Raw genomic sequence first — 17,276 nt, forward strand, 5'->3', positions numbered from 1 at the left:
GCGAGATGAGGGCAAGAGGGCTGTTGTTGTTTTATTTCTTTCCATACAGTCCTAGAGTAGGCCTTTCTTACAGCCAACCTCCGTGCACGGTAGCCCCTGTGGCTGCCTCCAAATTCTTTATCCGGGGCAGCAGGTCTGATTCCAGTCACACCTCTTTCCCATCCCCAAACCAGGAATGAAAATTAGAATATCTGGGGCGCCTTTGCATGAATCATGTTTGTGGAGTTGGGAATATTTCTGTTTCTGTCTCCCTGACTCGAGAGCAAAGGTTGGGCCTAAAATGTTGGGATAAAGATGTAAAGTTTTTAACTAAGACGGGATCATCCTGAGGGAATAGTTGGGATGGTGGGGTATCGAGTTCGTGGTACGGATTGGCAATCTGAAGCTCAGAGTTGCTTTCACACAATTGTAGTTAAACAGCAGTGAGTGTGTGAAAAGGTATGAGACTTTGAACCATGTTCTCACAACTATTGGACTAAATGTGATCTGGCCCCTCTTCAGGCCCCAGTTATATTGAACAGCTTGATTCGACACAGAGCCAGAATCATTCTACATCAATTCAAACTGTACAGATAAACAAATCTCCACTGGTGGACCCCTCCCAAAGAATGCGAACAATCTACATGAATTTATGTTAATAACAAGTTCTGCTTAATGTCTAGTAAAAGCAAATGACATTCAATTAGTCAGATAAAATAAACATCCATGAATAATGCCTCTGCCTAACATGTAGATCTAATTTATTATTATTGTTGCATTGAAGAGACTGCAGTTTGACACATTATTGTGGGAACAAGTTAATTTTAAAAGCTGGATCCTTGCCATTTGTTGCAACAGCGAGGCCCAATTCTTTCTCTGACCAGGCATCGACCCCTGAGATCCTTAGGCTTTGGGCCTCATCGGATCTTCCAACACCAACTGTAGCTTCTACCTCCCCCCCCCCCCCCCCCCCCCTCCCTCCCCCTGGGTATGCTTACCTAAGATGTTGGTGAGGCTGGGTGATGCAGTGGGCCAGCAGCTTTGGAGCCTGTGCCCTGATCCTATCCAACCTGATGGCATTTCTGAGAGATATGGTGGAACATACGAACAAGAATATGCTGGACACACTTCAAGCCTGCTCCAGTGTTCAATTAGATCATGACTGATATGCACTTAAATTCCATTCATCCACCAAAGGCCAAAGGCATAATCCACATCTAAATGTGGGGTAAATCAATACAACTGCAGTGTCGTTGAATACAGCCAGGGCTTTATGAGCGTGCATTAGACTGTAAAAGGAATGGGAGCCTGAGGCAGATAGCAGCAAGAAAATTGTTTTCTGCCAAGGGTCACTGTGTGCTGGTTTGTGCTGGACTGAAATGCATACCAATTCTCTGGATCCAGAAAGGTCCCAGTGGATTGGAAAACCGCAGACGTAAAACCTCTATTCAAAAAAAGGTGGGAGGCAGAAAGCAGGAAACAATAAGTTAGTCTAGACATAAGTTAGCCTAACTCCGGGCAGTATCTTGACACTGACCTCTGGCGTAGCACCCTAGCACTGCCTCTGGCATCCTGGCACTGAGGAACTTCCTCCTGGCACAGTGGGGGCAGTGCCAGGGAACAGGGCCAAGAGGGCCCTTTTGTGGAGCTTCACTGGGGTTTCCCCTTAGGTGTCGGGGGTTTGCCCATATCCACAGTGGGAGCAGCTTCCCTTCATCTGTGGGGTGGGAGTGGGTTTATTTTAGCGCAGATTGGGGCATCCTGTCGCCAGCTCTATCAGGCCCCACTCACCACCGTGATGGCATGGACCACGCCTCCAGATATTCCCTGCACAGAGTGCCAGATGATCCGGGGAGGAAATCAGGCTGTGCTGCACGAGGGCACCACGCTGGTTTGAGAAACGTATAAAATAGGAGCAGGAGTAGGCCATTCGGCCCTTCCACCTGCTCCGCCATTCAATATGATCAAGGCAGACTCAATAACATGCTCTGACCTTCCCCCATATCCTTTAACCCCTTTAGCCCAAGCGCTATCTCTATCTCCTTTTTGAAAACATACAATGTTTTGGCCTCAACTTCTTTCTGTGGTAGCAAATTCCACAGGCTGGCCATTCTCTGGGTGAAGAAATTTCTCCTCATCACAGTTCTAAACGTTTTGCCCCACATCCTCAGACTATGATCCAGGGTTCTGGACTCCCCCACTATCAGGAACATCCTTCCTGCATCTACATTGTCTAGTCCTCTTCGAATTTTATTGGTTTCTATGAGATCCCGCCTCATTCTTCTGAACTCCAGCGAATAGAATTCTAACCCACTCAATCCAAATAAACTCATCCACTGGCTCCCATTCATCAATTCTACTGGTTACATCCTCAAACAACTTCAGTAGATTTGTCAAGCATCATTTACCTTTTGTAAATCCTTGATGACTCTGTCTGATTCTGCCACTGTTTTCCAAGTGCTCTGCTATAAAATCTTTGACATTTTCCCCACTACTGACGTCAGGCTTACTGGTCTATAATTCCCTGTTTTCTGTCTAGCTCCCTTTTTAAATAGTGGAGTTACATTAGCCACCTTCCAATCTGTAGGAACTGTTCCAGAGTCTGTAGAATCTTGGAAGATGACCACTAATGCATCCACTGTTTCTAGAGCCACTTCCTTAAGTACTCTAGGATGTAGATTATCAGACCGTGGGGATTTATGGGCCCTCAATCCAATCAATTTCCCCAACACAGTTTCTCTATTAATACTAATTTCTTTCAGTTCCACCCTCTTACTAAACACTGAGTTCCCCAACATTTTGGGTATGCTATTCGTATCCTCCTTTGTCAAGACAGAACCAATGTATGTATTTAGTTGGTAAGCCATTTCTTTGATCCCCATCATAAATTCCCCTGTTTCTGACTGTAAGAGACCTACATTTGTCTTCACCAATCCTTTTCACTTCATATATCTATGGAAACGTTTACAGTCAGTTTTTATGTTCCCTTAAACCTTTCTCTCAGACTCTATTTCTCCTTCTTAATCAATTTCTTGGTCCTCCTTTGCTGAATTCTAAAATGCTCCCAATCCTCAGGTGTGTTATTTTTCCTGGCCAATTTATATACCACATCCTCGGATCTAATGCTATCTCTAATTTCCCTTGTAGGCCATGGTTTGGCCACCTTTCTCGTTTTACTTTAGCGCCAGAAATGAATAAACAATTGTTGCAGTTCGCCCATGCGCTCTTTGAATGTTTGCCATTGCCTATCCACCATCAACACTTTAAGTAATGTTTCCCAATCTATCATAGCCAACTCGCGCCTCATACCTTCATAGGTTCCTTTAAGATTCAGGACCCTAGTTTCAGCATCAACTATATCACTCTCCGTCTTGATGAAGAATTCTATCATATTCTGGTCACTCATCCCCATGGGATCTCGCACAACTAGATTGACAATTATTCCTTTCTCATAATACTCAGTCCAGGATGGCCTCCTCCCTCGTTGGTTCCTCAATGTATTGGTTCAGCAAACCATCCCCTACACATTCCAGGAATTCCCTACACATCCGTGGAATTTCACGCCTACGGTATTGTTACTAATTTGATTTTCCCAATCTGTAAGCAGATTAAAGTAATTACAGATGTTCCTTTATTGCATGTGTCTCTAATTTCATGTTGAATGCCATTACCAACATCATCACTACAACCCCCACTAATGTTTTTTGCCACTTAGTGTTTCTCAACTTTACCCTTACAGATTCCACATTGTCTTTCTTCACTATTGTGTTAATTTCCTTTTTAACCAGCAATGCAACTCCTTTTACTTTTTGTCTATCTTTCCTAAATACTGAATACACCTGGATGTTCAATTGCTATCCCTGGTCACCCTGCAGTCATGTCTGTGTATTCCCGAGTGTTTCATACCTGCTAACATCTAATTGCACGATTAATTCATCCACTTTATTGCCAATGTTCTGAGTGTTAAGACACAAATCCTTAAGGCTTTTTTTTTTAACATTGATTTCCCCGTTCCCACTATTTTTCACGGTGGCCCTGTTTGATTCTGGCCTTGAATTTCTCTGCCCACCACTTTTCTTATTCCCCTTTCTGTCTTTTGTTCTTGTCCTCTGAGAACAAGTAATGTTCCTTTCAACAATACTGAGCACAGTAAGAATATTGCAGAAAATTCTCTAGTGCTTTGCTCCATATTTTTCATCATTAGTACGGTGCCTGGTGAGTGTCTGATTCTGTCCTGTACACATAGAAACATAGAAGCAAGGAAAATAGGAAAATAGGAGGAGGCCATTTGGCCTTCGAGCCTGCTCCACCATTCAATGTGATCCGGGCTGATCACCCAACTCAATAGATTGATCCCGCCTTGCCCTATATCCTTTAATCTCCTTCGCCCAAATGCTCCATCTAACTGCTTTTTGAAAATGCTGGAAGATCATTTTCTTCATCTCTCTCTTGTGCACAAGGAAAGGCTCACAACTTTCCAAAGGGGCACAAGTCACATGAAAGAACACTTCACTGCCAAATGGAAGATTACTGAAATAAACAAAGGTATTTTACTTCTATGCAGCGTATGCACTCTTAGCAAAGAGCTTTGTGGATGCTGAGTACTCAACTGAACTGACTCCAGACATGAAGGAAGAAATTCAAAGATCATTTAATCATTTCCAGCGGATCTATCTCTGGCAGGGTAAGCTTTAGATTCTGCTTTGCTGTACAGAAGCATTCTTCAAATGTGTTGTTGCTGTGCTAATCTTGATTGATCCTTTTCACCACCCAATTCTACTCCAGACCACTAACACCTTCCATCGCATATTGGCTGCAACTCCAGGATAACAGCAGTTCTATAGTGCCTTCCCCAAGTGATTATTCCCAGACAATTAAGTGCTGGATGGCTATTCCACTGTGGAAGACCTTGTAACCAAGTCTATTTACAATGACAATAAAAAGAAATAGCTTCCTCAGCACCAAGCTGCCTGAGATGAGTTGAGTTATTATAGATCAGAGATAGAACCTTTGGCCTCTCTAGTCTGTGTGTCGCCAAACACACATACAGTGAATCATGTAGGCCAACAATTTCTATTTAATTCCTTTCAATATCTTGGTGAGCTCAGATGGAATAGCTGCTAAATCTTGTCTGATTCTCACAAAGAGGTAGATTTGCATGAATCAGCGTTCCGAACACAAACACATCAGGAATTTATATGTGGGGGGCCAGTGCCTTCCCCTCCCACACCTGATTGTCCATCCATTAGAATGCTCATTTGACTGCCATGGATTAGGACTGACACTTGAGTTTTGATGCCCTCAGGATGGGACTAATATCCATGTTTGAAGATATTTTATTTTAGAATTACCAAATTGTAGACAGTTGTTATAGAGAGATTAAGAGAGAGAAACTATGGTTTTCTCTGCAGGCCAAACATCACTTCAATAGGTTGTCTGAGTTTTCAGAGTTATGGCTAACAATTCCTGAACTCAAGGCCATAAATTGCAAATGGATGGTTTCTCAGCAATACCCGGCACAGTGATTTGACTGTTCCAAGAATAAGATGCATGTGGAGAATCACCGTTTGGCCATAGTGGCACAGGATTGATAAGATACCCGGAGTCACCTGCAGCTTTGCAGCACAATATCACTTGATAGTATCACTTGCTTTTCTGGTTGATGAGTTTCCAGGCAGGTTTATCCCACAAATCCCACATTATTTGAACTAAAGTGATTGTTCCACATAATTTTCAGATTCCAACATGAACACACGGCTGAAGTCAACCCCTGATTGTACTGGGAAAATTCCACAGGATCAACAGGCCCCACAACTACCAGGTACTTGTAATGCAAAGGCACACAAAGGAATATTCTTTGACAAATTTCAGATGATATCTGAGATGATTGGAGCTTTTAAGGCTGAAAAAGACTGCTAAGTATAGGCAACAAAAGATATCAAGCTAAGGTGAGTAAAGAGAGTTGAGGTGCAGCTCAGCCATGATCTAATTGGATGGCAGAGCAGACTCAAGCCGCTGAAAAGTTGACTCATTTTTCCTACGTTCTGATTTATTCCCAGGATTCATTCATTGTTGGAAAGGGCAGCATTTATTCTCCCTCCTTGTTGCTGTGAGAGATTTGGAGAAACTGATTGCTTGCTAATTCACTTCAGAGGACAGTTAAGGGTCACTCATCTGCATGTGTTACCAACACAAAATGAGGATGGACATCAAAATATAGATAGCCATGTTTAAGTTACACATTAATGATGTAAAAATGTCCTCTACCCTACCTATTGCCAATAAGATATCAATAGGCCAGCATCTCCTGGGGTGTTAAGATTGGGGAGCATGGTAAAGGAGATTTAAAAGATCTCCTTTCTTTCTACAATGGATCAAAGGGGAAATTGGAAGATTTTCAAAAAGCTAAAAAACATCCAATATCTTTTTATTCTGCTGATTTTGCCAGCAGTGCTTCACTGAGGCAGACGCTGCAGTCATTTCCCTCTCCCACCAGAGCCAGACAATCCAACTTTGTGCCCTGGGATGGGGAGGGGCCAACCTAACTATGCGAATAAACCTGACCTTTGGAGATCCATTTGTTTCAGCGATCAAACAGGCTGAGATGAAACAGCTCCCACCATAAATCTGGAGGTAGGAAAGAACAATTCCCACTGGATCGGAAAATTCTGGTGACAGGCTAATTCTCCGACCATGTGTTCCTGATAAGGATTGTTGTTCTCAGGGAACGCTGGATCAGAAAATAGAGACTTGCAGCCCTTAATTTTCTATCGAGCAGAAATGGATGGGAAATTATGAGTCATCAACTCCCAACGCGTGGTCCATGATCAATAATCCCTTCTGGGAGCAAGTGATTGTGGAAGCAGTTTAGAAAGGGGTTGCTTGCTCCTTAGCCACTGAAACCTTTCTTCTTCTTCACTTGGGTTAGTGACGTACCTGTAATATTTACCCTGCTTTCCCTCTTTACTGTCCTCCTCCCTCCAACAGCAGACAGAACATTCAGGTTTTCAGCAAAGTCAAGCTGAAAGCAGAAAGTCTTCACCTTGTTTTCCTAGCCACCCGGTGAGGGAACACTTGAGTTCTACCAGGTGCCTCCTCACATGATAGGAAGCATTGGATCCGGGAGGTTATTCAGGTGCATCAGCCAGTTTCCCTACCATTCTGCCTTTTATTATAGATTTTATAGCCTGGAAAATTGTCCTGTGTAATGATGGCATGCAAGCACTTAGCTAATTCTCAAAGGAGTTATTGAATTTGTCAGCAGAAAAGAAGGCCACTTAGTTCTTTACTGGTTTTCTGTAAGAGTTGTCCACTTCGTCCCATTCCACTGCCCTTTCTCCATGCATCGCCAAGATTTTCTTTTACAATTATTTATCCGCATCCCTTTTAAATATTTTTCTGCCTTGGGTCTTCTTGGACCGACCAAATACCGTGTAAAAGAATGATCTCAAAGTTTTCCTTGATTCTTTAGAACATCTTAAATTCACACCCTCTAATTGTTGGCTCACCAACCAGAGGAGATCAATTTTCTCCATTTACCTTGTCTAAATCAATCATAATTTTGAAAACTTCCATTCAATCTTAAATGATTATAAGTCCTTTTATTTGCTATTTTAGGAATAGAGTTTAAACTTGGTTAACATAGTTACTGGAATAACAGACAAATAGACCCTTATGTTTATGGGAGGAGTGTGGGAGTAGGTATAGGGAGCCCAGAATCCCTAGGAATGTGGTTGCACTTGCCAGGTCCAGATGTTTTCCGACTCAGATGTTCTTTACTTTTTTGGGTGCATGAAAAAGATGGTGGTCACCAATATGCAAAAGCTTTTGGTAATCAGTTTAACAAACAACAAAAATGGAAAAGTTATTTTCTGTGTTGAATAGAAACCACCAGAGATCTTTTCTCAGAAATGGACTCCAAGCTTGTCCAAATAGATCTTAACCAGTCTGTTCCAAACCAACGTTACCAGCTCTTCAAGCACCAGTTTCCAACTGCACATGCAGAGCTGTGGTGCCTGACACGTAAGTAACACAATTTACATCCAACTTTTATTTATTTTGAATTGGTATTGTGTTTCTATCCCTGATTATAAAACTGAATCATCGCTCCAGGCCACCAGTGTTCAGGCTTTCCCAAAATATTTTGCAGCCAAGGTTGTGCCATTCATGTCTAGTCACTTTGGGACATGCAGCAGATCCCATAAACATCACTGATAATGATTGGATAATCAGTTTTTCTGTGATTTAGTTTGACAATTAAACATTGCTGGGGACACCAGGGAAAACCCCACGACGTTTGACACGGGAGTCAGTGTGCTGCGCACTGAGACATATTTGGCACCTTAGGTCAAGTTCCAACTCTTCCAGGGTACAGGAAATGCAGAGCATTGTGCTCAAAGTGACCAGGCTCAAGTCTGGTGTGTGACCTGTTCTTGAGAGTGTTCACACTGACCCAAATTAAGATGGAATAAGGGTGACTGGTGGTTTTGTTGTTCACTGAGCCCGGTTTTCCATTTTTATTTCAGGGTGCACAGAGGAGAACTTCTGTAAAGTGACAACCTTCCGGGTCAGTGCGGCCCTGCATTATGAATGTGTATTATACCCAGACACGCAACTTTGTCAACCAAGTCCTGACACTAATTTTCCTGCAATGAACTGTGGCCTTGTCCTACCTGAGGAACCACATATACTGTTCAGGAAGAAGTGTGAGTCTTGCATTGTTGAAAGAATTTAAGACAGGGAGCAAAGGAATTTTTTCCCACTGTATCATGAAGCAATGGAATAAACTATCAAAGTTACTGATCGCCAATGTTTATGAATACGTGGTTGAAGGAAAAGGGAGTAAAGGGTATATGAGAACTGGGTGGGAACATGGGATTAAGACAATTGCTTGTTTAAGGATAGACACCAGCATGGACTAGCTGAGGCCAAAGACCTGTTTCCATGTTGAAATTGTATATACTTTCTATATAATTTTATGTCAGAATATGCAATTGTATATAATTCTATTTAATTTCCATGTAATTCTATTTATACCAGCCAAGCTGACTGCATCTGAGGTGACAGGGATAATAAAGTTGTTAACCAAACCATGGACTAAAAGGTGGTCAAGGGGGAGGGAAACAGATAAAGTCGCCAGGAGTTATGTCACCCAGCATTCTTCAGTAACTCTTGCTAAGAAGAGCATAGATATAAATGTGACAAGACAGGCATGCAGAGGTGATGCCTTGTACAGATTTTCAGAGTCAGAAAAACTCCTTGGACCTGTTTAGATTGCAGCAGGATCCGAGTGCGGATGTCTGGACCCCATTTCTGACAGATAAATGTTTTGAAAGTCGAGGGAAATGGCACGGCCATGTCAACTCAGCACTCTGTTCAAACAGACCCAGTTTGGCTGTTCAAAGGACCTTCCTCATGTGCAAGTCACAAATTTCTGGACAAGACATAGGCACTCTTGAAGGATGAAGGAGGCCTGTTTATGTGTCACGATTTGAATTTAAAAAAAAAACTCTTACTCTTTAAATTTGAAACTGTCAGAGTTTTTAAAAAAGAACGCCCTGTCTTGGGCTGCTTTGATTGACAGGCTATTTTGTATAAGTAAAAAAACACACATAACTACCTGCTCCGCAGTTTAGATAGAGATTTTTGTTGGTATTTCCTAAGGGCTATTGTAATGTCATTATGAATGCTCGGCTGAGTTTCAAAACTACAATAATACTTATCTCCGGAGGGGATTTGGAGTTCACAATTTGGCTGACATTTTAAAGAGGCTATTAGTGGATTAGCTGCCTTTGTGGTGACTGATAGAAATGTATTAGTGGTTAATCTGTTATAAAAACAAAGGAGATTCGAAAGCTTTGAAATGGTCTCATGAATATGAATTTTTCACTATCTAGTGTGAATGAGTGAGAGCTGCATTGGACTGTCAGAAGTAAATGTTCTTTTATGTCTGCTGATGATGGAGACTGGGTGAGTGGCTATGGAAATGGTACAAGGAGTAGAAGGCATGGGGTGGGTAGGGGCATAGGTTTGCATGGTGGTGACATGGGTGGATGGAGAAATGAAGGGTGAGAGCTAGAGGGACTAACAGCTTCTTAAAAAGCTGGGATGAAGACTCAGAAAACTAAGGTGGGCTTTCTAATTAGCCTGCCTCAGTACTCGCCCACCCATTTGGCTGCCTTCAATTTGGTATTTGGACGGCAGGCCTGACTCTAGCTAGCCCCTCTCTCTCCAAGAGTGAAAATTGGGATGAATGGGATCCTTTAAACTGGGTCTGTCAAGACTCAGGCTCTCTACCTTGGCAGTGAAAACCCAGCCCTATGTTCCAACAACTCGTAAGGTAATTGGATAAACTCAACAGTTGCAGTAAGGTCACCTGGCAGTCTGAAATGCTTTGGGAGGGGTGGGGGTGGGGGGGGGGGGGTGGGGGGGGGGGTTGGTAGATGTATTATATTTTAATACTCAGACTGACTTGATGCATTTATTCTCGGTTCACTGTAATATCAGCTGAATCTCAGTCCAGAATAAGCTCTTGGGGGGCTTTTTCCATTTATTTGATATTCAGGAAAAAGGTTCTCCTTCGAGACTGCACTTCCCAAAAAAAATTGCATGGGATATATCAGAACATAAGAACTAGGAGCAGGAGAGGCCATCTGGTCCCTCGAGCCTGCTCCATCATTCAATAAGATCATGGCTGATCTTTTTGTGGGCTCAGCTCCACTTACCTGCCACTCACCACAACCCTTAATTCCTTTACTGTTCAAAAATCTGTCTAACTTTACCTTAAAAATCATCCAATGAGGTAGCCTCAACTGCTTCACTGGGCAGGGAATTCCAAAGATTCACAACCCATTGGGTGAAGAAGTTCCTCCTCAACTCAGCCCTATTGGGCAGTAATTTTCAAACTATCCATGGCCTAATGGAGTCTGTCTCACCAAACGCATTTACTGCAGCCTCTCTCCTGAACTTTAGTCTTCTTCGTTGCCAGCGCCTGAGTCAAGAGGCGGAATGTTCCTTTCAAAAGTCTAAATTCAGTGGCAGAAAAATTCAGAGTCTGTCCCTCTGGTGGTTGAGGCACAGCAGTATGGCTGAGTGCATGCCATTTTGCACTGTTCAACTCATTACGCATCTGTCCGGAACACGGCGAATCTTGTGGCGGAGACTGGCAGGAAGCCATCCTCCCTGCCACTACCTTATGGGGTTGAGGGCCCGGGTGCCATATTTAGATAGTGCCTTGGAGGTAAAGTTGAATCAAGTTAAGTAAAATAAGGTAATAAAGTCAACAAAATAAAATAAGGTTAGAGAGCTGAACTGGGAGGATAAAGGAGCAAGAGTGAGACTGAGAGTGGAGTCATGTGGATAAAGGAGTGATAGAAAGAGAGAGACTGAGAGAGGAGTCAGGTGGATAAAGGAGTGATAGAAAGGGAGAGACTGAGAGAGGAGTCAGGTGGATAAAGGAGTGATAGAAAGGGAGAGACTGAGAGAGGAGTCAGGTGGATAAAGGAGTGATAGAAAGAGAGAGACTGAGAGAGGAGTCAGGTGGATAAAGGAGAGGCAGAAAGAGTGAGACTGAAAGTGGAATCGTTGGATACTGGAATGCAAAATAGAGTGAGACTGAGAGCGGGCTGCTAGTTTGGAGCTCCTGAAGCGACGTCAGGATTCAAAAGTGATGCAGGGCAAGTGGAAGCAGCTGACACTGTGAGTCCAGTAGGGCAATATTTAAAATACTACATTTATCGCTTATTGTTTTCAAAGTCTTATTTTATGGTTCATCATTTGTAACGGCTATATTCTGTAACAATGAAGAGCAAGGAAGAAAGGCCCGAGACTAATTGATATTATTTAGTCAATTATTTAGTATTTGGGGTAAGCCATGGCAGGAGAGCTCAAAGCAGTGGTGTGCTCTTCCTGCTATATGTGGGAAGCCAGAAACATTTCCATTGCCCGGGGCTAGCATGTGGGCAGAAAGTGTCTCCAGATGCAACTCCTAGAAGCTTGGGTTTTGGATCTGGAGCACCAGCTGGGACACTGTGGAGCATCCATGAGTCATGAGTATCGTGGATAGCATGTATAGAGAGTTGGTCACACTGCACGCTAAGAGTCCACAGGCATGAAGGGAATGGGTGACCACCAGGTACATTACAAGGACAGGGCAGTTAATGCAAGAATCTCCTTTGGCTATTCCCCTGTAAAACCGATATACCATTTTGAATACTGTTAAGGGGAATGGCCTCTCATGGGAAAGCAACAGCCACATTCTGCTACACTGGAGAGTGAAAAGTGTGGGAATACAATAGTTATGGTGGATTCAATTGTAAGGGGAATAGACAGGTGTGTCTGAGGTCATAAACGAGACTCGAGGATGGGATGTTGCCTCGCTGGTGCTAGGGTCAAGGATGTCTCGGAGCAGTTACTGGACATTCTGAAGTGGGAAGGTGAATAGCTAGTGGTTATGGTACACATTGGCACCAACGACATATGTTAAAAAAAGCGATGAGCTCCTAAAAGCAGAATATAGGGAGTTAGGAAGTAAGTTGAAAAGTAGGACCTTAAAGGTCATGATCTCAGGGTTACTACCAGTGCCCCATGCTAGTCAGAATAGAAATAACAGGATATATTGGATACATACGTGGCTGGAGAGATGGTGTGAGGGGATAGTTTCAGATTCCTGGGACATTATTTGCCAGAGTAGTTGGGGAAGGTTTGGTTTGAACTAAAATGGCAGGGAATGGGGTGCAAGGGCTTAGAGGAGAGGAATCAAGGACAAGAACAAAAGATAGTAAGAGGAATAAGAAAAGTGATAGGCGGAAAATCAAGGGCCAGGATCAAGATTTATAACTCACAATTTTCACCTGTTGGTGCAGACTCGATGGACCGACAGGCCGCTTCTGCACTGTGTCATTCTTTGAAAAATAATGAAGACAGACACACCTTTAACAATTATGGCAGGAGGAATGAATTGGGAAATTTCAACAGACAAATTAACCCCAGAAATGCATAGGATGTGGTCAGTCAGTGTTTCAGGTCTGATCCAAAATTCCAGCATTGCAATAAACTGTCCGAAGGGTTATAGTAGGGTGTTTGAAACCAAACACAAGACAGAAGCCACTGAAGAGAAGAGGAAGATATTAACCAAAGAGAAGGCAATGTCTTTGTAACGAGAAGCAGGGCTGGCTTAGCTCAGTGGGCTAGACAGCTGGTTTGTAATGCAGAACAAGGCCAGCAGCGCGGGTTCAATTCCCGTACCAGCTTATCGAACAGGCGGCGGAATGTGGCAACTAGGGGCTTTTCACAGTAACTTCATACTTGTGACAAAATATTGTTATTATTATTATAAGCTTCAGGCAGGTGATGAATGTGCTGGTCAGAGTGCTTCAATTGTGTTATATTGGACAGCAGATGTACATGTACAGTATCTGGAATGAACTGGTTAAAATGTTACCTGGACTCTTTAAATGACAAAGATCGGAACAGGGTTAAAGAATTTGGAAGTTCCACGAGTTTCATATTTAGGGATGATAATACCCTTAAATCACTGAAAAGAGTACAGATTCCCTACAAAATTGCCGGAAGGGATCATTTTATTAACAGTGAAATACCGTTATTATTGAGCCGGCCATTGATGAAGAAAGCACATATGAAACTTGACATGGAAAATGAGAAGGCCATCGTATTTGGGAAAACTGTGAACTTACAATTTACACATTCTGGACACTATTATATTCCATTAATGAATCCTAAGTTTTCTTGTAAAGAAATTAAGGGAGTACTGTTAGCATCTTAAGGCGTGGGATAAAGAAAAGAACATTTTCATTTTCCATTTTGTAGACTTATCAACGAGGTTTAGTCAGTCAACGATTATATGCAATAAAGAAAATAATTATGGAACAGATAATGGAAAAATGGATAGGGACTGGATTGGGGCCACCAGCAAAATTCCTCACTGATAATAGGGAGGAATTTCTAATGTTGAATTTTGGGATATGTGTGAGAACATGAATATAATATGATGTGGAGATGCCGGCGTTGGACTGGGGTGAGCACAGTACGAAGTCTTACACCACCAGGTTAAAGTCCAACAGGTTTGTTTCGATGTCACTAGCTTTCGGAGCGCTGCTCCTTCCTCAGGTGAATGAAGAGGTCTGTTCCAGAAACACATATATAGACAGATTCAAAGATGCCAAACAATGCTTGGAATGCGACCATTAGCAGGTGATTAAATCTTTACAGATCCAGAGATGGGGTAACCCCAGGTTAAAGAGGTGCTTGATACAATTCACACCTCTTTAACCTGGGGTTACCCCATCTCTGGATCTGTAAAGATTTAATCACCTGCTAATGCTCGCATTCCAAGCATTGTTTGGCATCTTTGAATCTGTCTATATATGTGTTTCTGGAACAGACCTCTTCATTCACCTGAGGAAGGAGCAGCGCTCCGAAAGCTAGTGACATCGAAACAAACCCATGAATATAATAGTTATGAATACAGTTATAGAAAGCCCATTTAGTAATCAGCTGTAAGAGAGAAATGCTGTAATCGATGAAATGCTTATGAAATTTTGGCAGATAGGCCAAGTTGTTAATTAACTTTCACTTCAGCATGGACCATCCATGCAAAGAATTCACTACAGATGTTTGGGGGCTACGGCCATATCAGTTGGTTTTGGGAGAAACCCCCAAATTCCATCAGCCATGAAGTCATGCTTGAGAGGGGATTGCGATTAGCTTTGCCGTTTCTGAGCATTTGAATGCACTGCACCATGGGCAGAAGAGCATTCCTTAAAACAGAAATCACAGAAAGAATTTGGAGGCACATTATACAGCGATCAGAGACTATTTTCACACAGGAAGACTTTGCATACTACAAAAGAGATGGATTTAATGAGTGGAAAGGACCAGGAAAAGGTATATGTACAGATGGTAAAACAGTCATTTTGCAGCATGAAAACCAGACTGTTTGGGGACATTCATCAAGATTAGCAGGCACGGATTATAAATTTGCAGATTCAAAAAGGGTTATTGAACGTGCTGAGGAACCGGCACTTATATACATACTTTACAGAATTATGAGGGCCAGATATCTGAAGAGACCGCCTAACTAAAGGGATGAATCCACAATGACCCCCTAACTAATGACACCCCAGTGAAAAGCAGTGACCTGTGTTTAAACCCTCAGATCCTTGAGCAGCAAGTCATTCATTCAAGCCATTAGTCTTGTCTCAGTCATCTCCCTTCAAGATTGAATAACTCTGAAGTGCTCGAACCATAATGTTTACTAACATCAACCACCTCAAAGAGAGTTACGTGCATTCCAATCACCCCCCCCCCCTTTCACGCTTGAGTGATTTTGAAATGCTGAGCTGGAAATTGACAGCACTCAACTCTCTTTGAAGTGGTTGATGTTTGTAAACATTGTGGTTACAACAGAGTTACTCATCCCGAAAGGAAGATGAATGAAACCAGGTTCCTAGCTGTGTTTATGGAAGCTGTCAATCACAGCCCACAAAGAGGAATGAATGAATGGCTTGTAGCTAAAGGATCTGAGGGGTTTAAACACAGGTCACTGCTTTTCTCTTTCCAGGAATGGGCACGTGGTGCTTCCTCTGTCTGAGTCAGCTGGTGTATGCCCAGTTGAGTGTTATAACAGTCGTTATGTTTTCACTGTCCCTGTCTGCACTGGTCTCTAGCTTCCAGAAAGGGGTCTCTTTTATGGGGGTCAGTGAGGGGATTCCTTTAGTTAGGGGGTCTCTTTTGGGGTCCCTTTAGTCAAGTGGTCACTGGGGAGGTCTCTTTAGCTAGTGGGTCTTAAGGAGGTCCCTTTAGCTAGGATCTCGGTGGGGTCTCTTTAGCTAGGGGCTATCTGTGCGGGTGTCTCTGTGGGCGTCTCCTGTTTTAGGGGATCTCTAGTGTTACCCCCTTGACCCATGACAAGGTCCACCACGTCAGGGAGAATCCAGGCCATAATGTCAGTTTGGGCAGTAGGTCTGGCAGTGAACATGCCCATAGGAAGAGATCAAGAATTGTTGAAAGAATATCTTATAATAGGAAGGGGAGATTGCGCAGTAGCAGTCCAGAACAAGGTATAAGGCAGGATAGAGGGCACAGCTCAACATAGTCAAGAAATATGGTACAGACTAGGAACACTACAAGGAACAGAAACCCATATGATCGAGAGGTCTTCGTGGCTTCCAACAAATTTGATGATAAATTAACAAAACATGCAAAACATCAAAAACTGCAAAATTGGAAAGAATTTAGGGTGTACACCGGGAACCCAGATAGGGAGACAACAAATTCTATCTCATAGACAGTTATGCATGGAAAACGTACTTCCTGATGGAACTTATAAGGCCAAAGTCAGGCTGGTGACCAAGATGTAAGCGTAGATTCACCGATGGCACTGTTAGCCACAAATGCTTAGGAATACAAGTAGATAGATATTAAAGCTGTAATCTTCCAGGGACATCAGCTTCAAAGATTATTTTTTGCAGTCTCTGAAAGAGACGCAAAACACAGAAAGGGTACTCTGGAAATTAAATAAATGTGTATACGTGTTGAATGACACCTCCGGTGTTTGGTATTTCTCCATGAGGTTGGTTTTGTTAACGTTGGGCTGTCTTCAGTTGAAAGCAGACCCTGTGATGTTTTACTGGCACCATGCAAAAAATTCCAGGCATTTTCATGATGCATGTAGATGATTTTCTGTGGGGTGGGAGTAGCGACTTTCGAAATACTGTTATTAATGGGCTTAGAACGGAGTTCAAGATTGGAAGTCAGGCCTCCAGTTTGCATATCAATCTACATCAACAGCCTTACTTGGAAAATATTAACCCAATAGCAATTATTCGTGTTAGGGCCTCACAAAAGGATATTGGGACTTCTAAAATGGAAAAAATGGGGTCAAGCAGGTTGATAGCAGCTCCTAATTATTGGACTGTTTGACGGCTAGAGGGCTAGCTTTAAGAAGTTATTAGAAATTATTAAAGAGGGGCATCTTTTCCTGAGAGGAAGAGATATATAAGTGAAAAAAGGGGAAAAAGCTGCATTTATTTTAGAAGAAAAATATATACCTATATATTTGTGTTATGGTATGTTGTAATTTACATCAAAATTAAAGATGTTTTTCTTCTTTTAAGACGGAACATCTGTTAAGATAGAGTTTATGCTCCCTAATATTTAAGTTAGAACTGGGACTTTAATTGTTTAATGCATCACACTTATTGTTTAATACACTGCACCAATACATAAAGGGGATTCAGGTGGAACTGTTTTATTGTTGGAAAAGTGATTACTGAACA

The 17,276-nt window shown here is 42.4% G+C and overlaps 1 protein-coding gene across 1 annotated transcript in view; it reads left to right on the top strand.

Moving 5' to 3' along the window:
* tg (thyroglobulin) overlaps positions 1 to 17,276 on the top strand; it is a 613,433-nt gene that overhangs the window by 192,187 nt on the left and 403,970 nt on the right. Inside the window, exons 29-32 of the mRNA XM_072468601.1 lie at positions 4,544 to 4,663; positions 5,717 to 5,800; positions 7,864 to 8,001; positions 8,505 to 8,684. Coding sequence (XP_072324702.1) covers positions 4,544 to 4,663; positions 5,717 to 5,800; positions 7,864 to 8,001; positions 8,505 to 8,684 — 522 coding nt within the window. The remainder of the gene's footprint in view (positions 1 to 4,543; positions 4,664 to 5,716; positions 5,801 to 7,863; positions 8,002 to 8,504; positions 8,685 to 17,276) is intronic.

The sequence above is a fragment of the Scyliorhinus torazame genome, chromosome 11 (genome assembly GCF_047496885.1).
Source record: "Scyliorhinus torazame isolate Kashiwa2021f chromosome 11, sScyTor2.1, whole genome shotgun sequence".
NCBI classification, from domain to species: domain Eukaryota; kingdom Metazoa; phylum Chordata; class Chondrichthyes; order Carcharhiniformes; family Scyliorhinidae; genus Scyliorhinus; species Scyliorhinus torazame.